The sequence below is a fragment of the Aquarana catesbeiana genome, linkage group LG09 (assembly GCF_042186555.1).
Source record: "Aquarana catesbeiana isolate 2022-GZ linkage group LG09, ASM4218655v1, whole genome shotgun sequence".
In the NCBI taxonomy this organism is placed as follows: domain Eukaryota; kingdom Metazoa; phylum Chordata; class Amphibia; order Anura; family Ranidae; genus Aquarana; species Aquarana catesbeiana.
Window position 1 is genome coordinate 223,196,510 of NC_133332.1, and position 26,817 is coordinate 223,223,326.

The 26,817-nt window shown below is 46.0% G+C and overlaps 2 protein-coding genes across 2 annotated transcripts in view; one reads left to right on the forward strand and one right to left on the reverse strand.

Moving 5' to 3' along the window:
• Positions 1-26,817, reverse strand: part of LOC141108312 (mitochondrial carnitine/acylcarnitine carrier protein-like) — a 46,107-nt gene that overhangs the window by 13,482 nt on the left and 5,808 nt on the right. The window contains exons 3-7 of the mRNA XM_073599810.1: positions 13,140-13,267; positions 12,960-13,050; positions 4,479-4,596; positions 2,263-2,335; positions 1,216-1,325 (exon numbers count right to left, since the gene is read on the reverse strand). Of these exons, the coding sequence (XP_073455911.1) occupies positions 1,216-1,325; positions 2,263-2,335; positions 4,479-4,596; positions 12,960-13,050; positions 13,140-13,267 (520 nt within the window). The remainder of the gene's footprint in view (positions 1-1,215; positions 1,326-2,262; positions 2,336-4,478; positions 4,597-12,959; positions 13,051-13,139; positions 13,268-26,817) is intronic.
• LOC141108313 (deoxyribonuclease-1-like 1) overlaps positions 19,905-26,817 on the forward strand; it is a 54,370-nt gene continuing 47,457 nt past the window's right edge. The window contains exon 1 of the mRNA XM_073599811.1: positions 19,905-20,090. The gene's annotated coding sequence lies outside the window, so the exon portion shown is untranslated. The remainder of the gene's footprint in view (positions 20,091-26,817) is intronic.

A 26,817-nucleotide genomic window follows, 5' to 3' on the forward strand; every position in this document is an offset into this window, starting at 1 on the left:
GCTAGGTGGGGTGATTTTTTTTTGGGGGGGGGGGGCATTTGTGCTGGGGAATTAAGCAGGGGAAGCGGATTTGTACTGGGAGTAGGGGGAATTTATGCTTAGAGGATAAGCATTCAGATAAGTGCTCAATTTTTTTTTTCATCTTGAGGGGTGCAGTTTGGCATGTTTGCCCTGGGCTCTAGAAGACCTTGTCCCAGCACTGAACCCGTGACAGACACTCATCAAGACTGTCGACTATGCCCGCCTTTTCCACTCCCCTATTCACAGAAACCATACTATACCTTCACTGAATGAATACCAATCTCTGAATGGAAAAGGCAGACCTTCCATTCATCCACCTGTCTTACATTTGAAGAGCGCTTTTCATTCATAGAAGCTATAGTGCAGCTTCTATGGATAAAGGAAGGGGCATAGTCAGCACTCTTAATGACAACCTATGACAGGTCCAACACAGGGATCGATCCATAATCTTCCAGTGCAGGGGTCTCCAAACTGTGGCCCTTTGCTTACCTTAATCTGGCCCCTGGGGCAATATTCCATCCACTGACACCAGTACTGGGGCATCATTCTTGTTGCTAACACCAACCATGGGGCACTATTCCGCAAACTGACACTATCAAAAGGGCACAGTTCCTTCCATTGACACCAATGATGGGGCACTAGTCCTCCCACTAATACCAAAGACATGGTATTGTTTACGCCCACTGGACACCTCAACATTTTCTTTTCCTAAATGGCCCTAGTCCGGCCTCCCTAAAGTCTAAAGGATCGTAAACTGGCCCTTTGCTTAGAAAGTTTGGAGATCCCTGTTCCAATGGAAGGAGGGTGGAGGACTTCAGATTTCCACTATGCCAGCCGGCATCAGCACACTTTGCATTAAATGTAAGTAACGTTCCTTGCGCTCCATTTAAAGAAAAAAAAATTACCTAAACGTAGGTTTTAATATTGTTTACAAAGAATATAATCCAGTTATCTCTTTTCCTGCATTGAGAAAGTTGCAGAGCTTATAACCCAGTGTCTGTGCCTCTGTCTCCTTGTTCACATCATGCTGGATAAGCATGTATGGATCAAAGTAACGCAAGTTACTTTTAGATGATGGAATACAAGCCACTCAGCTGAGCCATGCTAAAGGGGAAGGTGTGTGTTTAATACACCTTCTCTTTAAATAATTTTTTCTCATTGTATATGTAAAAAAGGCAGAGTAGACTGAGATACCTGTCTGAAATCGAGACTTTAGTACGTCCATTGGAATGGCCACTACCCAGTTACACATGCCAGCCACACCTCCTGCGAGCAAAATACGCATTGCGCTGAGATTGTTGATGCTGTGAGATTTAGAAGATACAAGGATGAACAAAAATAGAGATTCATGTACAGTGTTAGAAGATCCAGTAACTGATACTGACAAATCAGAATTCATTTTTCATTGTCCTAATTTCTATAAATCCATGCAATGTTGAAATGTGATTTCCACTTGCAGTCTGCAGGTGCCCTGCACTTGCCACTGAACTACTCCAAAAAAAACAAGGAAAACTGCAACCCAGTAGTATTAACAGTCACTTTCTGTAAAATATTTAATAATGTGTCTATCAGTGTCCTTATGCAGCTTTTGCTCTGAAGGCCGAGACTTCCATTCCTTCCAGGCAACATTTATTTCTCAACTCCTGGTACATCTGCATTCTGTGTATGTGGTATGATAATAAATGCAATGCAAATTAAAGAGTGCAGACATAACACTGTGTCCGTCACTCCTATTATGTCTTATTTATACATGCTAGAACCGCTGCTGTCATTGTCAGAATGCTCTGAAATTCCCAAAGATATTTGGGGGTTGATAAACATTTAATGTTTAATGCTGAACATCAGGTAAGGGACTATGTACAAAGCTGACATACATGTATAAAATATTTAACATCATAAAGGATTTGTAATTCTGTGCAGCCAACTTTGTAAATCGGATGCCCATGTTTAACAGTATAGCCAGCATGGAACACACCCCCTGCCTACTGATTGGACAGTGAAAGAGTAGCAGCCCGCTGATGAGTTCACCACTCTGCACTCTCCTCCTGCTAGCACATCATCCTAGCCTGACAGGCTCCTAGGGTTGACCATGTGCTCAAATTTCTGCCATAAATATAGACAATATTACATAGCATATTCCTTTTATTGTGCTTGTTTCTAGCATATTTGTAAAATTGGTAGCTTTGCACTATGTAGTAAATTACTTCAGTATTGGTGATTAATTATTGAATCACTAGTCACCTTTGACCTTCTGGTGTAAGCATCTGTTTCATCCACTCATAGCTCATAAAGTACATTCCAGTGGCGGGGATATCTTATGGAGAACATAGAGTGATCAAAAAAATATTAGGTAATATTACATTAATATATTTTTATCCCTCAGTGTCAGGACAGCTATTTTTTACACAGATTGTAGGCTTCTGTAGCGCTACCCCTGAAGGAGCCACTTGGTAATTTACAGTTCTTTGTTCTGCGCTTTGACTCCAAAAACATCCTCAGCCCCTCTGACAGACCTGCATGAATGAAAGTTACTGCAAACACTTATAAGAACATGAGTATACCTTTAACTTGGCTGTGAATTAGCACCAGGAAATAGACACAAGACAGTTTAGTGGTAAATAAATTCAATGTATTGGTGCAGGTTGAATAAATGGTGGTTTGAGTATAAAAACAAAGACAGAAGGTAGGTTAAGATGGTATAATCACTATGCCAAGATAATTTAAATTAGAGTTCTGTACCATTAGACTGGGATTAACTCATGAATTAGCAAAGTAATCAATAAACAGTGTATATAAGCAATATGTATAATAATACTATAATAAGTCTGCAGTGCACTCGAGGAGAATAGCTAGGATATGGTGCAGTGTTCCCTGAAAGGTACTTCTTACCATAAGAAATAAGTAAAGGTCTCTGTGTAGCAGATGCAAAGGGACAATCTTTAGACCTAACTCTTCAGCCGGCTAGTGATTGGGCCCAGTTGTAATGTTGGTACACATGAGAACAGTCCTAGTCAAGCCTGGAAGCAGCAATTAGGCTACTGAATGGTTGTATGGTAAGTTCCTTAAGGGCTCAGTCTCTCTAGCAGCAGATAGTAAATCCCCACAGCAGTAGCTCCCCAGTCCCAGCGATACTGCGCTCACCATTCACACACAGTGATCAGTCCACTCTCTGCTTTGTATCCAGGTGACTCTAGCTGTCAGCACTCCCAAACTTAGCACTCTGGATCCAGCTCGGGCAGCTGATATGCAGCAGTGATGATGCACACTGGACAGTGATGTGCCCTCTACAGTCTCCCTCATGCCAAGAGGATGCTCTGTCCTGTACAGCATGGGACACTGCAGCTCTTTCCCCTCCTCCTGTCAATCTCCTCTCTGGGAAATGTAGTTTAACCTCCCTGGCGGTATAATTATTTCAGATTTTTGCGTCTCAAAGCGGTACAATTATTTTGAATAGAAATTTGGCGTTTTATGTTGTAGGTCTGTAATTCTTAGCAATAACACACTTATATCTGTCCACCAAGAGTCTAGTAGATATCCCGGGTATGATGAAGTTTAAAACACAAAATCATAAATTATAATATAATAAATAAATATAAAAAATTATAAAAAATAATATAATAAAATAAATTTCCCCACGATTCACTATCGCTCAATTCTGCAAGTGTTCTAATTTACTATCGCTGTTTTCTAGCTGGTCTAAAACCACTTTTGACGTAAAGGGACACTTTTTGGTTGCAATCTCCAGTTTCCAGGCAGAAAGAACAGTATATATCATATAAAACTGCATGCAGGGAATTGGACAAAGCACTGGGGACAAAAGGGATATTAAATGATTTCATACAGTAATGTAATCTGTAAGATTACAGTGTACTGTATGTGTTATGAATTTTCACTTTTTTGAATTTGCCGCCAGGCTCCGCCCCCGTGCGTCGCAAAGCTCACAGGGAACGGAGCCCGGCACACAGGACATCGGGATCCTGGAAGAGTAACCTCTTCCAGGATCCTGCAATGCAATCCTGAGTGTGGCTCGGGGTTACCGCTAATGGTGCTGAAATTTAACCCTGAGCCACACTCGGGAAAACCGCCAGGGAGGTTAAAAGCTCTTGATTACACAGTGGAGTCTCTCCTTAGGACTACAGTTCCCACAGTGCATTGCTGCCTGACTCAGTCTACTGAACTCATCCTGCTTAACAGCTCCCTCCTTTTGCTGAAATAGCCATTAACCAGTTCAGCACCACAGGACAGCAGCTGCAGCCAGTGTTTCTCTCAATATCTTTCTTAACCAAGCACCTGGCTACAATTCTTTTAGATTGTTATGATACCAGAGAGACACCCCTAATGGGTAAGTTATTTGGCATGGGAAATATATTTTTTTCTGATATTTAAGTTTAGATTATATTTTTGGTAATTTTAGATACAAATCTTGAAAGCAGAAAATTAAAGAAGGAAGTTCTTGCCTCTTAGTAGAGTGAGGACGGTGCCTCGGTACAAACTCTGGATCCCTTGCTCCCGGTACAGTTGTTGGGCACAATCTATAGGTCCTGCAAACCTTTTCACTGAGCTGTTTGCCTGAGCCTGAGAGAGAGAACATACAACTATAGCTAAAGGCATTTTAATTTATTAGTTTGGATAGAATGAGGGTTAGAATGGGGAATGGGGTTAGGTGTCATGTCTGTGTTGTTTTTTTTTTTTTTTGCTGTCTGTATTAATAGACAGATACAAAGATAACAAATGCTCACTACACATATTACAATGTGTTTGTACAATCTCATTTAGATCTACCAACAACTAGTGCAAGGGCCTGCCCGATTGGACACAAATTGAGTGGACTGGTCAGTTAGGACATCATATTACATAGTGTTTGTCAATTTAAAGAAGATCGTACAAAGATTGTACAGCTGGATTGTAAAATGTTTGAAGAGTTTAGGAGGTAGAAGAATTTGGAGGGAGTGCAAATGAGAAGTAGAGAGGACTGATAGAGTAAGCAAAAGTAAGACCCCTTTCACAACGGGACATTTTCCAGGCGTTTTTCAGGCGCTTTAGCGTTAAAAAAAGCGCCTGAAAGAAGTCTCATCTGCAATACCAATGTGAAAGCCCGAGTGCTTTCACACTGAGACCCCTTTCACACTGGGGTGCTTTTCAGGCGCTTTAGCGTTAAAAAAAGCGCCTGAAAGAAGCCTCATCTGCAATCTCAATGTGAAAGCCCGAGTGCTTTCACACTGGGGCGCTGCGCTGGCAGGGCGTCAAAAAAAGTCCTGCAAGCAGCTTCTTTGCAGCGCTTTCATGTTTTTGCCACCAGGCTGAATGCGCCGATGGCCCAAGCCCTTTCACACTGCCAGCGCCTGAAAAACGCCCCGGTGTGAAAGGGGTCTTAAGCAGCGCGTTACCAGCGTTTTTCAGGCGCTGGCAGTGTGAAAGGGCTCGGGCTTTCACATTGGGATTGCAGATGAGGCTTTTTACAGGCACTTTTTTTAACACTAAAGCGCCTGAAAAATGCCTGAAAAACGCCCCAGTGTGAAAGGGATCTAAAAGAGGAAGGAAAAAAAAAAAAGGGAAGTGGCTGATTCACAGAAAGACAAAATGGGAGGGGTGATAAAAAAAGAGGAGAATTAAAACTCAACTCTGGGAAAGTAAATGTCTTCACTTGTAGTGGGGCCCTGCTCTGTTCAATTATGTCTGTTGTGGAGACTGGGAAAAAGCAGTTTTACTTGCCCAACTCTCTGCTTTCACAGTCTTATTCCCACTGATAGACCGGCCTCTTCAGCTTCTTCTCTCCTGCACTCCAGCAGCATAAGGTCCTCTGAAGTCATGAAGACTGATGCAGGGTCCGTAGCCCTACACTGGATGTGAGAACACCAAGGGAAAGTCCAGCCCTTGGTGCATTATTTCCACCACTGTCCTCAACAGTAGGGCATAGTTCCTGCCAACGACACCGACAATGGGGTACTAGTTCTCTCACTCACACCAATGATAGGACACTATTGATCTTTTATTGAAAAGAATCGAGCAACCAATTTTATACAAAAGTAAAAAACAAAACCATAGTACAAAACTTCAACAGAAATCCAAGGAATACACATCCATGTTCAGAATAGATACAATATATACATAGTCCACTACCAAAACATTTTTAGAAAACTATTTACATAAAGCAGCAGAGGGCCTAAGAGGCACAACCCATCACCTATGTACGCAGCCATTTATCAAAAATGAATCAAAAAAATAATAATCTAGGGTGATAAGAGACAGACAGCCACACCCGGGAAAGAGACTCCTGGCAGTCAGGGAGGCTTGAAACCCCTCCAACCAAGCCCCCCGACTCTGCTTGTCTCTCTCAAGCTCCCGAATCTTCCCCACCTCATTCAAAATGTCATACACCACCACCTCAACAGGAAGGATTTTATGCCGAATGCTGACCTGACACTGTGCATTCCAGGTGAAATATTGGACTACTAGGCAAACTAGAAAAAGTGTATCCAAACAAAAAACACCACCAGTATTCAATGCTCCGTACAGCCACTCAGCATAACCCAGCTTGGAGAGGAAAGGAACACCGAGGGCCCGCCCCACCTGTTTGTACACCTCTATGTTAAAAGGGCAACGAAGCAGAAAATGGTCCATAGTCTCCTCCTCATCTGCACACTCTTCCCGAGGACAGCTACGATCCATCCCACTGCGGAATTTCAAATTGCCCCGAACATAGAGCCTCCCATGGAAGCACAACCAGGCCAGATCCCTAAATCTAGGGGGTAGTCTGTCCAAATTAATCAGTCTTAACCCTGCCCTCAAAACTGGGCCTGGGCAATCCCGTTAAGGCCAGTGGGTCATGAAAGACTTCGCTCAAGACTCGACTCATAAGGACTTTCCTTGGAACCGATCTGAGATCTTCAGCCGACAATCGCCGCGGCAGCAGTAACTTCAGGCATGGAGCGACATAGGCTGGTAGCTGACCACATAGCCCCTGAGATTCTTCACTTGGCCACCTTCTTCCCAAAGTTGTAGAAAAGGCCTAAACCAAGATCTAAATATGCCTACCCATCCAGGAGGTTCCACTGCAAGCATATTACCAATGTTAAATTTGAGAAATAGCAGTGAAAAGAAAAGAACTGGGTTGACCATACCTAAGCCACCCTCCCTCCTGGATAGATAGGTGACACTCCTCTTGATGGGGTTCAGTCTGTTCCCCTACAGCATCTGGAAGAACACACTACTGACCCTAGCATAGAGAGACACTGGCAAGATGCAGACAAAGCTGACATACAAGATTGGAATCAGGTAAGTCTTAATCAGATCAACCCTTTCCCTCATAGATAACTTCCATCTCTTCCAGCTGACCACCTTAGTATTGGCAATTTCCAGTCTGCCTTCCCAGTTTTTGAGGCCAGAATCGCCGGGTCAAAATTCAATGTCTAGAATCTTAATTCTTTCCTGGGGCACTGGAAAGGTGTCTGGGAGATCAAACCCCTCACCTTCCTTTACCATCCAGAAAACTTCACTCTTTTCCTGATTGATCTTGGAGCCTGATGCTTCAGAATACCGTGATGTCAGAGAGACTACCTCCTCTGCTTCATCCATCCCAGTGACAATCACCGACACTTCGTCTGCATAGGCAACAACCCTCAATGGCGGCTCACCTGGGAGCCCCACTGGCACCCCACACAACATGCTGCTCTCTGGCCTCCTGATGAAGGGGTCGATTGCAAACACATAGAGCAGGGGACAACCCTGGCGCACACCGGAGCCAACTTCAAAGGACTGCCCAACCCAACCATTAACAAGAGGAAAGCTTTCTGCCCCGTTATACAAGACTTTTAACCAATCGACAAAACCACTCGGCAGACCGTACTTACTAAGGAGCAACCACAGGTACTCATGGGTAACACGATCAAAAGCCTTTGCCTGATCCAATGTCAGCAAATACTTTTCCCAGCCTGCAGCCCTGCACCGCTCCAAGGCCTCCCGGACAGCTAAAACCGCTGTGAAGGTGCACCTACCTTGGACCGAACAGTGCTGATGGCGAGAAAGCAAAGACTCTGCTACTGACAATAGGCGCCAGAAAAATATCTTTGCCAGTATCTTTCTATCGACATTAAGAATGCTGATGGGGCGCCAATTCTCAATCATCAAAGGATCTTTACCTTTTGAAAGAAGAATCACAGCCGAGTGCCTCATGGAAAGGGATAGACCCCCCACCCCCCCCCCCCAGCAAGGAATTTGTTAAAAACTTCTACCAAATGTAGGGCCAGAATAGACTTAAAGGCTTTGTAAAACTCAGCCGTCAAGCCATCCGGTCCAGGTGACTTTTTGATGGCAAGCTGTTCAATTGCCCTCATCACCTCTTCAACTGTGATCTCTTCTGTCAAATTCATTAATGGAACATCTCCACCATTTAGACCTGGAGAGTCCAAAAAGCTTTCCATCTTGTCACGGTCAAGCTTTTTCCTCCCAAGGTCGGCATAAAAGGACCTCACGACGTCTAGAATCCCTGACCTGGACTTTTTCAAGGAACCTGTACTGTCCTCAAAGGCCAACGACCGTTTAACAACTACACCTTGTTTGCAGTTCTGGTAAGGGTCAGGCGAGTGGTACTTCCCATAGTCCCTCTCTAGAACCAAAGAGGCATGCCGGTTATATTGACACTTCCTGAGAAGCTCCGAAGAGGCTCCAGATGAAGAAATATCCCACTTAGAGGACCTATGACGGTTTGAGACCGGCACTGTAGCCCGTTCCGTCCTCACCGCCTGCTTCTTCCACCTCCCAACCTTCCTTCTCTCCTCCAGGTACTGCAGGTCAGCTTCAGAGATGCTCTCATCTCTTGTTTTTTTCTTTGAAGTCTTTACAGAAGACTCCTTTACAGAGGAAGAAGCGACCTTTTTAGTACACGCTACCACTCCTGGTGGGGGTGCTCCCTTTCAGTCAGACTTAGGAGGGGTAGACTGCTGGGGGGGTAACTGACTCGGAGCCACAGACTTGGAAGGTTCTGACACAAGAGGAGAGGGTACAGTAGGCTGGGGGGACACAAAGACAGATACAGAAGGAATACTTAAAGACACAGGAGGGGTGGCCACAGGAACTGGAGAGGGATCCTGAGCAGGACCAGGGGAGTCGGTCACCGCAGAGGAGGATGGTACACCAGGGGCCTCACCCTCCATCCTGTCCAGCCTCAAGTCATCTATTCCCTCCTTCTCCATATTGTGCCAGGCTTCAGGACATCTGCTGTAGGGGTGGCTAAGGCGCAGGCACAGGTTGCACCTGATCATCTCGGTGCAGTCCTTAGCCATATGACCCTGACCCCAAAACACTGAACATATCAAGGCTGAACAGGAGGAGCTCAAACGCCTCTTTTCTCCACAGCGGTGACACAGCTTCGGCTGACCAGGGTAGAAAATAGTCATCCTATCCCTCCCTATAAAAGCCGAGGAGGGCAGGTGATGGACAACATTCCCATCCCTGGCCAACCTGACTGTTACTGACCAACCCCCAGTCCAGATGTTATGCTCATTAAGGATTTTGTTGGGCTTAGTCAAAACCTCACCATAGTTCCTTAACCAGACCTCTAGATCCCGAGCAGGGACGCTCTCATTAGTCAGAATAATTGTGATCTTTTTCACTGTTGACTTCTGAGAAACTGCAACTGGGACCAGACCTTCCCATTCAGGTCTTGACCTGCACCGAGCCTCATATCGGTCCCAGAACAGGTCAAGACCCTCTGCCCTGGTGAAGCTAATAGTATAATCCCATGTCCCAGCTACGTGTATTAGGGCATAAAGGTAATTTGCCCCAAAACCCATCTCCAAAATCAAATCCACTACCGCACACCGTGCTGGAGGGATTGCACCACCTTCCCATTTGAGAATTACCACATTTCTTCTCGGACCCTCAGCAGAAGCCAGAGACCCAAGACCAGATCCCGGGGTGCCCAAAGTAGTAGGCTGCAGGGGGAAAACCCGCTTGGGAGCGGAGCTACCAGGAGCACAGCGTACCACCTGAGCAAACGTAGGCTTATCAGGGCCAAGGTCCAACACTGATGTCACAATAGTCTGTACATTATTTGCTTGGACTGAGCTGGGACGATTGTCCATCACACTTGCATAATTGCTATCAGTCACACACACATTCAATTTCCCATCAGGAAAAGTCACAGATGCTGCAATACCAGCTGTCTCCTGATGCTGCACTGTAGAGTCTTCAGCAGCTGTGGGGCAAACAGCTTTAGACTCAGCTAATGGAGGGTTATTAGGCTGAGCTGACACCTGTAGTTCATTTGCAGAAATGTCATTTTTTAAGTGCAACTCTGCAGCATCAGCAGGTATAACATTGTTACACATAACATTAGCAACTTGAGTGTCACTGGGTACACTTTCAACATTGCTCATGGTGTTAGGTGGCACAAAAAGAGTTTCATCCCCTGCTTGGGGCTTGACATTATCAGGCACATTATCTGTTACGTCCTCATCACCAAACGCCAGCTGTTCCCCCCCCGCATAGGAGACTCCATTACCTGGATGGCCCTCAGCATGCCTTCTGAGTCCTGGGAAGGCACGGGGCTGTTTACCTCTCCCTGAGGGGGCAGAACTGGGGGTCTCCTCCTCCACCTCGGCCTTCCTTCCAAACCTTTGATTATTGCTAAACTTCTCCTTGAAGGGCCCATCTCTTCCTTCCATCATGGCCACAATGGTCTCCTGGTGTTCCACCTGTACTTTAGCCAGGTTGATCTCTGAATCCATCGATCCATATTTCTGGCTGTGTAAGCCCTCACGCTGCTTTCGCAAGCTCTTCAGCTCCGCTCTGAGCTTGTAGAGCTGGTCTCTCTCCCTATTCAGGACCTTAATCCCGGCCACCACGAATGGCCTCGGAACCTTCATCCTCACCAGGGGCAGAGAGATCACCAGACATGGCTTGTACAGGGGCAGGCATGTCACCCGACGGCCCAGGAGATTGCTGCGAGCTTCCAGCAGGAGAGGCCCCATTGGCCTCCATGGCTTCCCCAGAAAGGGGCCAGGAGGGCTAGGAGAGATTTCACCACCACTTCCCTCTCACACAGATCACCTGGAGGAGCTTCAGAGACACCTTCCTCCTGACACAACTGTGCTCCAATGATGGGTGGGGCACTATTCCTCCCAAAGACACCAATGATGGGGCACTATTCCTCCCACTGATACCACCGTCTGTCCGGCACTTACCCTGTCTCGGTGGGGCAGCAGGTCATGGCGGCGAGCGGTTTCCTCCATGTCCTCAATGTCTTCTCCCGTCCTCTCCTCCCATCCTCTCCTATGATTGGATGCCTGATAGGCGTCTAATCACAGTGCCTGTCATTTAAGCCAATCAGGTGACAAGTAACAGACCCAAGCACCTGATTGGCGGAGAGGTGGGTTCAGTGTTAGGAAAGTGAATATTCATTTGCTTTCCTAACACAGCTGAGTGAACTGCGAGCACCAATCATGGCGCACACTGTTTACCTTTTTTGACACCTATCAGAGCCTATGGTTCTAATCAGGTGCTTCAAAAAATACCCCGCCGCTGCAATTCAGGCGCCCGGCGCCCAAAAAGGGGCCGGGCGCCTGAATAGGGGGTGGCGGTGGTGGCCGTGGATAGAGAGGTGGCTGGAGAGAGGGGGCGGCGCCCATGTGCCCTTATGGACGCACCGCCACTGAATGATGGGATAATGAGGCATTGTTTCCTCCCATTGACATCAGGACATTTTCTGGCCATCGTTTGGCCCCCTAAAGTTTGAAGGACAGTAAAGTGGCCCTTTGTTTAGAACGTTTGGAGACGCCTGCCCTAGACCAAGTGCGTATTTAATACAAGATGTGCAGGCACAACCCCACTGCAAGGGAGGATTTTTACGTTTTTCTGGAGCTCAGGTTTAATAAAAGAAAAAGAAAGATATTAAAGAGAGAGAGATAAAGGAGGGAAAGAATATACAAGGAGTTGTTAGTGAGAGAACTGGCTGATTTGATTACATAACCAAGGGTAGTATTCTTGTTATAACACTCAGGCTTATTCAGTAAACCAGTATAGTGATTTGGCTAGGGACATTATAAAGTGGGGACATTAGAGTGTAAGCTTCATCACGGTAGCACCAATGATTAGCATGGTCTATGTGCTCTGTAACATTATGCAGAATATAATGATGCAGTGTAGGTATGTAAAATATATAACCTGAGCTGGCCTCCATTGCCACCTAACCGTCATGTATGGAAATGTAGCTGGGAACATTTTGCAGATCAAATTTAGTGGGTGGATTAAAGTGAACCTGTCATTAACCTGAGCAACTTAACCTAAGTACTTGAGAGCAAGCACCATGTGACGATGGTACATGCCGATCTGGCTCTGTGTACCTGTCCCTCTCAATTGAAATCCGGCGGGTAGTACCACCACTAAACCCAACCCATTCAAGTGAATGGGGCCGTCACCACTACCCTGCAACCATGTGCAGTTGCGGTGAGGTGGTGTGGGCTTTGGGTTAAAACAGGTGATGTTGATTGCTAGCTGCCTGTCTACTGTGGATCACTTTTCAGAGGGGTGGCATTTTGGCATTTCACAGGGCAAACCTTTCTGTAGATCATTTGGGAGCATACATTGCTTTGAAGGATGCCACAGATATGATTTTTCTCCATATTATACTGTAACTAGAGACTTTAACTGGGATCACAGGCTCCCAAGAAGAAAAGGACCATCCTCCACATCACAAAAAGGTAGGTGCAGGTCTAGTGTCAGACTATGTTAAGTTAGTGAGAGGTTCACTTTATTGAGCAAACAATACAAACTTGAAAGAAAAACAGTAAGGCAACCAACAACAACAAAAAATGTGTAATGCATCCAATCAGAATTTATCATTTAAAGATTGGATTATTGCAAACTAAAATCTGATTGGTTGCTGTGGGTTATGACTCTGTGCACATCAGCCAGACAGTTTTGGCAAGTTTGTCTCTTACCTGTAGCAAGCATTTGATCCGCTCAGCGGGAATGACAATAACAGCACCGCAAAGTCCTGCCAACATACCTGCTGCAAATACCTGACGGGGTCTGGAACCAAAGAGAAGGAAAAGGTGTAAGCAGGTAGGTCTTTTTTAAGTGGACCTGTCATCTACACCTGTTAGGCAGTCATATCTCACCTGAGTGGCTCATTTGGATGGTTCTGCTGCAGCTTCTTTCCCAAACTAAATCCAAAAAACGTGACTGCCATTATAGGGGTCACACCAGCCAGGGGGGCCCCCATTCCTCTGTACAGACCCCATACCCCCTAAGGAAGAAAAGGACATGAGATACTTTGTTATGGCAATGACCAGGTATTGGTGAACCGTACTGGAGACATTCTCCAATATTCATTTTTCGATAGTACAGATGATGCATTATATTCTAGGCCCTTTCACCATGGTGTCTGGGGAAAGAACTGTCACAAACTGTGCTCCTGATATCATTCAGGATCTTTGGTTTTGATGAATGAGGATAAGCTGGCAAACTCTCACAAGAGTGAGAGAGAGAGCTGTGCGTGATGTCATAAGCCTAGGCCAATGATCAGATAGGAAACAGGAAGTGGGCTGTATAAAGTATTTACTGGAAGAAAAAAAATGTTTTACTATCCAAAGTTAAAACATCAAGGGCAGGAGATTTAATAGATGAAAAGTTGAAAAAAATGACTGAAGGTCCGCTTTAATTCTAACTGCCTTTACTGAGTACAGTGCAATGAAAAATAAAATGTCCAGCACTGCATGTTTAAAGTACACCAAACACAGGAGAAACAATAGAGGTTGTCATTGCTGACCTCATTTTGAAAATTCTTATTACCTGGCTGTGTCTGACTATTATACATCTCGGCCATTCAGTGATTTAGAAAGTAATGAAACTTTAGTACTTTACTTCACACCTCTGCAGGGTGGTAACGCACTCACATTAACGCATGCTATCTGCTCATTAATGTACGTTGTTAATGTGTATTGTGTTAAGGCAACCCATTCATTTTGAATAGGCCACTAACATAGGTGTGCGCAGCCTATTGCCTTTTTGTTTTCAGCAGGTGTTGCACCCACTGACTGTGACCCATTCAAGTGAATGACGGCACTCTGCAAGTGCCCCGCAACTGTGTGCAGTGTGGAGTTCAAGAGGTTAAAGCAGGTGATGTGGAGGCGATGGGACATCTCACCACCTCTAAAATGCTCTATGAAGAGTGATCTGTTTTGTGGATTGCTCTTCAGAAATCAAAGCATTTGTGAATGTGCCCCTACATATGCCACAGTGTCCCCAGTGACCCCCTCACGTCTGAGTCCTCCTTTACTTCAGAGTCCACAGCATTACCCCTTAAACCAGAGTCAATAGTGTTACATATCATATCACAGTTTCTCCCTTAAATCAGGGTTCCCACAGAGCCTCCCTTACACCAGAATCCCCAGAGTTCCCCTTTAAAACAGTGTGCCAGACAATAAGTATTTCTAGAAGGGGGTCAGGTCAGCCATAGCAGCCCCCCTCCCAGCACAGAGTATTTTAATTTATATGACCAGACCCCTTCCCCAGTATGTGTAAGAACTGCCCTCCCCTCCATGGGACTACAAATCCCAGCATAGCAGGCTGGACTCCCATTTCAGCTGCTCCCCGGTGTCCCACACACAGTGTGACTGAGAATGATTGCACTACACCCCCCCCCCCTCTCTCTCCCTGCCTGCTGCAGTACAGCGCACACTGCTAGAGTCTGTGCCCCCAACTCCCCCTTACCAGTGACATTTCCTGAGTTCCAAGTCCCGACGCATCCTCCTCACCTCAGGTTGTTGCGTTGTTGGCACTGCAGAGCGGAAGCTGGGAGACGGGGCACTCGGAGGCAGAGCGAAGGAGTTCCCATTGTCCATCAGCAGAGGTGCCAGAATGGAGATCCTGCCAGCAAAAATGCCCTGGGATGTGCCTGGGCATTAGGGTGTGCCCAGGCACACCCCGTGCGCACGATTATGGCCACTAATGCAACCCGTCACACCAGAAACTCCATCTGTCCATTTTTCAGGAATGTCTGGCAAGGTAATGCATTACCATTCCTTGCGATGTGCTGTAATACATTATTTATTTAGTGTGTACGGATTCTATAGAAAATGAATGGGAGTGTATTGCACTAACACGTACATTGTATGGTATCAGGCGTTGCATTATGCCCTGTACACACGGTCGGATTTTCCGACGGAAAATGTGTGATAGGACCTTGTTGTCGGAAATTCCGACCGTGTTTGGGCTCCATCACACCTTTTCCATCAGATTTTCCGACACACAAAATTTGAGAGCAGGCTATAAAATTTTCCGACAACAAAATCCGTTGTCGGAAATTCCGATCGTGTGTACACAAATCCGATGCACAAAGTGACACGCATGCTCAGAATGAAGAAAGAGATGAAAGCTATTGGCTACTGCCCCGTTTATAGTCCCGACGTACGTGTTTTACGTCATCGCATTCAGAATCATAGGATTTTCTGACAACTTTGTGTGACCGTGTGTATGCAAGACAAGTTTGAGCCAACATCCGTCTGAAAAAATCCTAGGATTTTTATGTTGGAATGTCCGATCAATGTCCGACCGTGTGTACGGGGCATTACTGTGTGCTTTACTGCAAAACAAATATGTAAAGCGTGCCTTTGGGCTATACCGATGCCCCTTATGAAATGTGATCTGCGATGGATCACTTTTCAGAGAGCATATGGCAGGAGAAGATTATATGATGGTAAAAATGCTGACCCACCGCGCCACAACATATGCAATTCATGGACGGTTGTGGCCCGGCCCAAATTTCCAGATACCAGCTGCTGAATGCCATTTAATTTATTTGCGAAACAAAGCATCATGGCTATGGCATGGGTACGGCCCTGAGTGGCTGTATTTCTTAGTTTAGGTTGGTGATCGGGGGGCTGTAGAAATGCAGCTCAAACGCCTTCTTTTACTGTTCCCCAGGCTGCCTGTGTGAACAAGCCTTGAAAAAAATGAAAGGGTAAGTTCACTGAAAAAATATATGATTGCAGTTATAGGTGAAGACTGATTGGCTGATTAACCTGCTGCTTATCTATATCTGCTTTTCACTCTAATATAAAAATAAATACAAAAAATGCAGAAAAAAAAGTAAGAGCCCTTCATAATGTGCAGCGCAGACCCGGGAACTCAGGCCACAATGCTCACCATTAGAATTACAAGTAATAGAAGAAATTGTCAGGTGGTTTAACAACTTAACCTCTGGAAGATTTACCCCCTCAATTTTTGCGATACGGCACTGCGTTACTTTAACTGACAATTGCGCGGTCGTGCAGCACTGTACACAAGTAAAACTTATGTCCTTATTTTCCCACAAACAGAACTTGCTTTTGGTGGTATCTGATTACCACTGCGGTTTTTATTTTTGGGCTATAAACAACAAAAGGCCGACAATTTTGAAAAAAAAACAAACAATATTTTTTATTTTTTTGCTATAAAACACATGCAACAAAAAAACTGAAAAAAATCACATTTCTTTATAAATTTAGGTCAATATGTATTTTGCTACATATTTCTGGTAAAAAAAATCCCAATGAGCGTATATTTATTGGTTTGCACAAAAGTGATAACGTCTACAAACTATGGGCTTATTCATTTATTTATTTATTACTAGTAATGGCGGCGATCAGTGACTTATAGTGGGACTGCGATTATGTGGTGGACATTCGGAAACTAACTGACACTTTTGACACTTCTCGGGGATCAGTGACACTAATACAGTGATCAGTGCTAAGAATACACACTGTCACTGTACTAATGACACAGGCTGGGAAGGGGTTAAACATCTAGGGTCAAAGGGTTAACTGTGTGCCTAGCCTGAGTTTTACTATACTGTGTGAGGTGCTTTTACTGGGGGAAGACATGGAATATATTCCCTGTTCTGCAGGGACACAATTACCATCCCTTCCCTCCTGTCAGAGCGGCGATCCGCCTCTCTGCCTAACGATTGGTGGTTGCCGGAGGACATTGGGTACCGTGCACCCGCTGATCGACTTCCGCTGTGTGTAATTACAGTAGAAGCGAGCCGCCAGTGGCACGCATGTGCGCCCCCTACCTGGAAGTGTCAGAGCACATATATATATATATATTATATATATACACGTGATCTGGCACAGGTGCAGTTTTACTGCTACAGGGTGGACCTGAAGCAGTTAAATCTCTAGCATCTATCAAACTCTGAAACATCGGTTTCATGTGGAGTGACCCTTGAAAGTATAATAAAGGCAAAAAATCTTCTAGATTGGATAGTGTGGTGATTGGAGTGGTGAGGAGGATGGGGTTACAACCCCTGTTGGTTTTTTGTTATTAGCGCTGACTTTGTCCCCGCTAGGGAGATTCACTTTCTCTATTTGTCTTTATCGCCAGGAATGGAATTTAGGGTAAATTCAATATTCTGAGTTGCTGCCAGAACACCAGTAGAGAGGTAATCCCTGATGGAGACATTTGTTCCTATGACAGCTGTATAGAAAGGGAAATCCTTCACAATGGAAAGATATCCTCTCAGTTCCTGTTGAGCCTACAGGACAGAAAGTGAAGGGAAATCTGCCTAACGAGACACCGTGGTTTTAACTCTTCCCTACTCTATGCAAAGTAGAGAAGTTTTGGCTTTCTATAAACACAATATGTATATACACATATACATCAGAATATTGAATTGTATTTTTACGGTTGTACAGCTTTGTTTTTTAATTAAAATAATAAACATGTTCTACGTACTTGCTCTGTGGAATGGTTTCGCACAGAGTGGCTCCAAAACTCCTTTTCTGGGGTCCCCCCATGGGTATCTCTTCCTCTTCTTTAAATGCCCCCATAGCAAGCGCGCTTGCTATGGGGCACTAATGTGGGCTAGATCCTGATCCAGGCTGTGTGCATCCACAGATGCACACAGCGCGACCTGGCCCCACTTCCCTAATCCCTCCTCACACTATTTGACTGACAGCAGCAGGAGCCAGTGGTTCCCACTACTGCCGAGTCTCCTGGGAGAAGAGAGAGAGGGGGAAAAGAGATGCTGCAGACGGGCACAACGCTGGATTGAGATCAGCTCGGGTATGTGTTTACGGAGGGCTACGGAGGGCTGGGGGGGGGAGCAGCTTTTGAAAGTCTTTTACCTTTAATGCAGAGAATGCATTAAGGTAAAAAAACTTTTGCCTTAATAAACACTTTAAGTTGGATTTGACATAAACGTTATTTTATTGGATTAGTGAACTGCTGCATGTCCAAGCACTCTTCTCTTGGTAAGGGATTCCTTTTTGTTTGCACACAACAACCTAAATTTAGATATACAATCAAAATATTTAATCCTACATGCCACTAATAGCCCAATAATCCCCTAGAGGCACATGGGATAAATATGGGGCGCTTCAAATAATAAAAGTCTATGACCAAAAAAACTGTGTTTAGCACAATAGTGGTGGAACCCTCCTACTGTGTTTTGTGTTACACGTGACAAATAAATAGTGCTATCAATCTACAAATAACACAAATTAAATAAATGATTGTGACATTCACGTGAACCACTATGTGAAATCACTGCACTCCATGCTGTGACATCTCAAAACATCATATGACAGTCCATATATATCAGATCCATCCAAGAGGAACTGCTTGTGATCACATCTAGTGTAAAATCAGCTGCATACATTCAAGTGTCTTCGTGTGTTACACCTCACCCCTGTGTTCAGTGAATCACACCCTCCAGAAATGCACTCACCGAATTACAATGCCAGCACTTTCATGCAAGGCTAAAAACGCTAGTTTTACTACACTCAGGTGTAAATGGAGAAATACCTGTCCAGGAGGATAGTTGTTATATGGATCCACATGTAAGAAAATAAAGTGCTCCAATAGTGTAAACCAGCAAAAACTATTTATTAAAACCACTACAATCTTCAACTGATGCACTCACATTGTACAAAAGATAAAACAGCAGAAATCATTTGTGGATCACATCAATCTTCAAGCAATCTTCAAACAGGTGTAACTCAAACAATAAAACAACTGTTGGTCACGGCAGACCCGAGGTGTGCTTTCTCTGGGCTGCAGTAACACTGCAATCTCACCCTCCCTCCGCTCCTCCGTTCACTAGAACTTCCTGACTCCTGTGTAGTTTAACTGCGCTGTGTGTCACGTCTCACAGCCACGCCCCCAACATGTTTCGTCATAAGTAGACTTAATCATGGGATTGGCTTTCTATGGGGCACTAATGTGGGCTAGATCCTGATCCAGGCTGTGTGCATCCATAGATGCACACAGCGCGACCTGGCCCCACTTCCCTAATCCCTCCTCACACTATTTGACTGACAGCAGCAGGAGCCAGTGGTTCCCATTACTGCCGAGTCTCCTGGGAGAAGAGAGAGAGGGGGAAAAGAGATGCTGCAGACGGGCACAACGCTGGATTGAGATCAGCTCGGGTATGTGTTTACGGAGGGCTACGGAGGGCTGGGGGGGGGGAGCAGCTTTTGAAAGTCTTTTACCTTTAATGCAGAGAATGCATTAAGGTAAAAAAACTTTTGCCTTTATAAACACTTTAAGTTGGATTTGACATAAACGTTATTTTATTGGATTCGTGAACTGCTGCATGTCCAAGCACTCTTCTCTTGGTAAGGGATTCCTTTTTGTTTGCACACAACAACCTAAATTTAGATAGCAGCTGCAAGGATTTGTCAACCAATAAAAAGAAATTGCAAAGTGTTAACAGGTGTGGAAGATACAGTACATTATAACCATCCAGTATATAAAGGATTGCAAGGTTTGAACCGCTCTGATTTGCACAGCATTATGTGTTATGATGAGGCTGTGAATTGGGAAATAGTTTGTGTCATACACTGACTGTGTTTTATTTCTGCAGATTATTACAAACTGATGTTCTGTTTTAAATAGATGTGAGTGACATCCCATCTCCTTCCTGATTGGTCAGGGATCCCGCCCTGGCAGACAGCTGGGCTCTGGCGTCTGGCTCTCACCCCAGTTCAGGATGAAGGGGGTGCATTACTCCTGAGTTAGTGACTCACACACAATACATGTCCGGGCGGAGGATAAAGTACAGAGCGAGGAGGCCCTGCAGCACAAAGGTAACATGCAGCAATCAGGAAATCAGTAGCTGAGTTTTGTCTTCTTGTCACTGTCTGCAATACCATGGATGTTCCTTAATGTTTGGTGGAGGAACTTTTTACACAGCTGAGATCTTATTTAATATAGGGAGCCTTTACTGGGGCCCGTGACATCTCCAAAGTGCCTCACTTATTATTGATTGTATATCATGCTACACAAGACTGTTGACTAGGAATGTACAAATGTCAGAAACTGCAGACTTCCTTCAGGAACTGATCCGAGACTGTGGTAATGACTGTGACCGTTCAGAGACTGTATACAAGACTGTGACCGTTCAGAGACTGTATACATGACTGTGACAGTTCAGAGACTATACAAGACTGTGACAGTCCAGAGACTGTATACATGACTGTGACCGTTCAGAGACTGTATACATGACTGTGACAGTTCAGAGACTATACAAGACTGTGACAGTCCAGAGACTGTATACATGACTGTGACAGTTCAGAGACTGTATACATGACTGTGACAGTTCAGAGACTGTATACAAGACTGTGACAGTTCAGAGACTGTATACATGACTGTGACAGTTCAGAGACTGTATACAAGACTGTGACAGTTCAGAGACTGCTGACATGACCCTGACCATTCTTTAAATGTGGACATAACTGATTGTTCAGAGACTGCAGACATGACTGCAACCTTTCTGAGACTGCGACAATTCTTAGACTGTGGACATGACTGTGACCATTCTGGGACTGCAGACATTACATTGACCGTTCTGCAAGTGTGAATATGACTGTGACCGTTCCGCAACGCCAGACTTGACTGACCTGAGACTGCGGACATGCTACAGGTGTGGTTGGAGACTAGAGGCATGTTGCAGGAGACAGTCAAATACTGGCCATAAAGGCTAGATTCCTCTCGTTCTGCTAGAATGGAGAAATCCATGCTCCATCTTTTGTTTTCTGGTAGCTGCAGCACCCACAGCTGCCCAAATACTCAAATGGTGATTACATCTGATAGGATGCAGTCACAGGTCAACCAGCTCAGTCAATTTGAATTGAACTTCAGCAGGCATCAGCCAAATTTTAAACCAAGAATGGGAAGAGGGAATAAGCTTATGTTCAGTCCAAACCCGGACGTTAGCTGTCATTGCTGGGCAGAGGCGGCTCTAGGCTTTGTGAGGCCTTAGGCAAAACTTAGACATGAGGCCTTCTCATGCCCATAATTGGAAAAATAATTCAACTGATAAAATTAATACTACTTTGCAATGTACAGTGTACAATTAACTGATAGCAATCCACCCATAGCAAGTCCTCAAAGATTCTAGCATGTTATTGGATCATATCACAACAGCGAGCTCACCCAGACGATCCCCACCCCTTTCGCAGGCTGTGCTCTGCTCTGCCCTGGGAGTGTCTTGTCAGCAGATTGCAATTTGTGAGCGGCACAAAGAGATAACATTGACAGCTCGAGGTGGCAGTGCCATTCTTCTTCCCGATGCTGGGCTCTCCCCTCCAGTGGTGTAGCGTGGGTTGTCAGTGTTCGGGGCAAGGCAAGTAATTGGAGCCCCCTAACCATGGGCTTTTAGCTCCGGTCTAGTCACATGATCCACTGTGTCAATCAGTGATGGCTGCAGGGGAGAGGAGAGAGCACTTGACAATCACTGGTAAAGCCTGGAGCAGTGACATCACCCACAGGTTCCCATGTCCCATATGTTGTTGGCAGTTGTATGGTCACATACCTCAGAACCCCTAAACCTTAGGTGCTCCATTATGCAAATCTTGACCAGCCACTGTTGTAGAACGCTTGGGCCTGCACTCCACCTTACTGGTAAAGGAGGCCATCCATCAAAGTTATAAGCCAATAACAACCATTGGAGCCTTACCACTTCCTCTGGCTGGTCTAGATCTGTATATGATAGAGTTCTTGGGGACTCAGGACTCCTGAATTTTCCACCAGGTAGGTAAGAGGAATGCAGCACCTATAGGGCCTTTTTTTCATGCCCTGAGATAGTTTGGAAGGCTTAAAGAGTAAGTTCATAATTTCACACAAAATGAAAAGCTGAACTAACTCCAAGTGTCCTGGCCACCCCTCTAGACCTCGCTGTTCATAGTGTCCATGAGGCCCCATGCTTCCGGTGTAGAGGTCCATGGCCTTTACACAATAAATTATCCTGGAGGAGGAGGGAGATAGGTCAGAGAAAGGGAGGGGGGAGAGAACGGGGGGGAAACAGAGAAAGGGAGGGGGGAAGAGGACAGAGGGGGGAGAGAAGGAGGTCGGAGAAAAGACAGGGGGGAAGAGTAGAGAGGGGGGAGGTGAGAGTGAACAGAGGGAGGGGGGAGAGAGTAGACAGAGGGAAGGGGGGATAGAGAGAGGGTGGGGGGAATCAGAGCAGACAGAGAGATGTGGGAGAGGATAGAGAGAGGGGAGGAAGAGGAGAGAGGATAGAGAGGGGGGAGGTGAGAGTGAACAGAGGAAGGAGGAGAGGATATAGAGAGTGAGCAGAGGGAGGGGGAAAAGAGAGAGGGTGTGGGAAAGATCAGAGTGGACAGAGGGAGATGAGGGAGGAGAGATAGAGAAGAGAGAGGGAGGGGGGAAAGAGAGAGAGAAAGGGGGGAAGGAGAGAGAGGGGAAGGAGAGAGAGATAGTGGGAGGAGAGAGATAGGGGGAGGAGAGAGAAGAGAGTGGACAGAAGGAGGGGGTGAGGATAGAGAGGGAGGGGGAGAGGATAGAGAGAGGGAGGAGAGAGAGGGAGGGGGAGAGGATAGAGAGAGGATGGAGAGAGGAAGGGGGAGAGAGAATAGAGAGAGGAAGGGGGAGAGAGAATAGAGAGAGGGAGGGGAGAGAGGATAGAGAGAGGGAGAGAGGGGGCAGAGGATTGAGAGAGGGAGGGGTAGAGGAGAGAGAGGGAGGGGGAGAGAAGAGAGTAGATAGAGGGAGGGGGGGAGATGATAGAGGGAGGAAAGAGGGTGGGGGAAGAGAGGAGAGAAATGGAGGGGGGGAGGAGAGAACGGACAGGGGGGGGGGAGAGGATAGAGAGAGGGAGGGGGAGAGGATACAGAGAGGGAGAAGGAGAGGATAGAGGGAGTGGATAGGGGGGATAGCGTGGACAGAGGGAGGGTGGAGAGGAGAGAGAGGGAGGGGGGAGAAGATGAAGAGAGGGAGAAGGAGAGGATAGAGGGAGTGGATAGGGGGGGATAACGTGGACAGAGGGAGGGGGGAGAGGATAGAATGGAAGGAGAGAGAGGGAGGGGGGAGAAGATACAGAGAGGGAGAAGGAGAGGATAGAGGGAGTGGATAGGGGGAGGGGGGAGGATAGCGTGGACAGAAGGAAGGAGAGAGTGGAAAGAGGGAGGGGGAAACGATAGAGAGAGGGAGGGGGAAGAGGATAGCCTGGATAGAAGAGGGGGGAGAGGAGAGAGTGGACAGAGGCAGGGGGAGAGAATAGAGAGAGGGAGGGGGAGAGGAGAGAGTGGATAGGGGGGGAGGATAGTCTGGACAGTAGGAGAGGAGAGAAGCGAGAGTGGACAAAGGGATGTAGGTCGAGAGGGCAGAGGGAGAGCGAGGATGGGGCAAGTGGGGAGAGAAGAGAAAGGGAGGTGAAGAAAATAATGGGGGAATGGAAGGGGGAAGATAGGAGGGTTAGAGGGCAGAGGGGGGGGTAGAGGGGGCAGAGTAGAAGGAGGAGGGGGGCTGACGTGGTAATTGGCATATGTGGATACAGTGTATATATCAGGGTGTTCAGTGTTCCACCTCACACTGCAAAGCCATCTAGACACGTTATACTGAGAGTGGGACTGATACACTATGTTTCCCCCTCCAGCCTCACACTAAGTTAGTTGCTCGTCCTCCACGGACATGCTGGACATTGTAGTCTCACTCCCACAGACTCCCCTCCACAATGGGGCACACGGACACGGCTATCCCAGCCAGCTTCCGCCTCTATCACACACAGCTGAGCCCTCCACTCACCGAGCATGTACTTCTTCCAGGGCTGCTCCCGAGTCCTGCTACACCCGCCCGCAGGTCCTGTTCTCCTGTACCAGCACTCGATGTGATATGTCGGGCTGAGATGACTCTGCCTGACAGGAGACTTTGTCAGATAATGGGGCAGCCCACTGCAGCGATCTCACACCATGTTCAGTGCTGTGCTGTCAGTAATGTTGCGGCTCCCGCGGTTGGCTGGGGCATCGGACCCAGGGACAACGTGGGTCCACCAGCTGCCCACGCTACTCCAGTGCTCTCCCTCCTCCGGTAGGAAAATTAGGAGGCCCGCGTGGCCTCTTTGAGCGCGAGGCCTCAGGCGACCGCCTAATTAAAGAGCCGCCTCTGTTGCTGGGCTAATGAGCTGCGGGCGTGAGATTCCCTGCCACTTAGCTACATGTATATGTAAGCGGGGGTAGAGTGTAGCGTTTTCACAGAGGGAATCGCACGTACTGACTTTATAAACCAGGCAACGTTTATTACCGGAGAGACGGTAGTGGAAAGAGTATTTACAGCAGTAAGGCATGTAGTTTCACTCCAAGCATGGAGTCACAGATACACAGCACAGTCACTTCTGATGTAAGCCGTAATTGTATTCGTCAGCACTATAGGCACTTTCCACTGACTAACACAGTATAAACCCAAGCACACGATGCATATCTGTAGAGGCTGCTATTCACACACGTTACCCTGTAACAACCGTATTCCTTCAGCAGATGGATATAGGCATCTGATCCGCTTGTCCCGCCCTCACTGCGTGGGCACTGGTTTTATTATCCACAACAGGGATCTTATCCAACCAGGATTGCTGATGCAGGACTCCATAGGAACCCTGAGCTATCCCTCACAGGCCGGAACACTCTCCCTATTTTCTCCTAACTCTCCCTGACAAGTGGGTTCCCTATACCTGTCTATGCACACACGTGAACTGAACTAAACGTGGCTGGGCTTTCTTATATAAAGTATCCACCCAAAAATGGACGACCAAATCTCCTGAGATTTGCTGTCCTATCAGGACAGCAGGCTTCTCCAAAATGGTGCTGAAAACAATGATAGAGGCCAGACAATTCTGAACATACAGTATTTACACATAAACATATCAAATAGGCTGGAAAGTGAGTATATACACTTGCTAACCCACTACCTCTTGCAGCCATCTAGGCTGCCCTGCACTACAGCTGCCTACATATATACAAAGGGGTGGTGATGCTTACATCATTGACCTAATATGGCCATGTGCCCATATTAGGTCATTGAAGTCGAAAGCATCTCCGCCCCATTTTGTGTACCTCCCACCTGCAGCTCTTTGGCCCAGCAATGGCAGTCAACCTCCGGGTTCAAATTGAACCCTAACTCATCACCACTGGAATCATGTCACATCAGACTGCTAGAGATATCTGTCATTGCCAAGCCATTATAAATCAATGCTTCCACTACTGGCTGTTACTGTCTCATGCATCCTGGAGGTCAAAGTTTGGGCATCGAGTTTTGGGTCTATGTATAAAGATCTGTCAAAAACTACTCTCCTGTTTTGCTACACTATACTATGTATTGCTGCAAACATTTTCCTACTCCACTAGGTAAATTGTTTGCCTTAGGGTGTTGAAGTGTCAGAACGCTAAGTAAAATAAATTGTAATGTGGGTAAAATCAATTAAAACAAAAAAGTTTTGAGGAAACATCTTTTTCTAGATTTCTGCTTTAGAAAATAATAGTCCATGATAGATTTAGTGTGGCACAAACCATAGTGGGATCTCAGGGGGGTTGTTCACAATCTCTGGACATCACTCCCACAAGATCGCCAGAAATCATGTGACCAGTTTCCTCAGTGTTGGTCATGTGATCTGCCATTGAAAGGATTTGTGTTTTGACGCAGGACCTGGTATTGAACTGAAGTAGAGTAAGGTGTGAATTATTTTTATTTTTTTGTCGGAGAGGTTTGTCATTACTGCCTGTCCTGACAGCAATGAATGAAAATTTGCCCTATGAAGACATTGACACCAATAAAAACCTGACCAAAGCCCTATCCCTCCCCTGCTCTCTCCAAAATGGAAAAACTAAGCTAAACTGCTGTATAATTATGCTGACAACCTTTTTTCTGTGAAAATTATTACTCAATAATATTTAGTACCCTCCTAGGTAGGCTTCTAGGTGGTAGGTAAATTAAGTTTATTTTATGGTCTCCCTGTAATTAGTAAATTGGCATTCAGTTGCTTTGAGCTGTTCTAGAGTTTACAGGCTGCAGATCTGATTGCTCCCTCTTGCTTTCTGGATGTGTCCAGAACATAAAGTGGGGAAAGTCAAAGAGGTAGCCTAATATTTATTGAGCTCCAGTAAATCCCTGGGAGGTATGCCACATCCTGACTTTTATTGCTGAGCTATCTACACTTGACATAGGGAGAGGTGGCTTCTTTCCCTCTCATTAGAAGGATTCCTTCTCTTTTTCCCTATACTGGAAAAATCCTTCTGATCTGCAGTTGTTCTTGATTGGCGGGCCATTCTCGGAAGGCAGAGAATTTGAACTAAACTGCTGCCCAAAGCAGGGAGCAACTCATTTACTAAAAGGGGGAATAGGCCCGGCCTTTGTGATTCTGCAGGAGGAATCTTCTAGAGCAGGGATATGCAATTAGCGCACCTCCAGCTGTTGCAAAACTACAAGTCCCATCATGCCTCTGCCTCTGGGTGTCATGCTTGTAGCTGTCAGAGTCTTGCTATGCCTCATGGGACTTCTGGGGTAGTTCTACAACAGCTGGAGGTC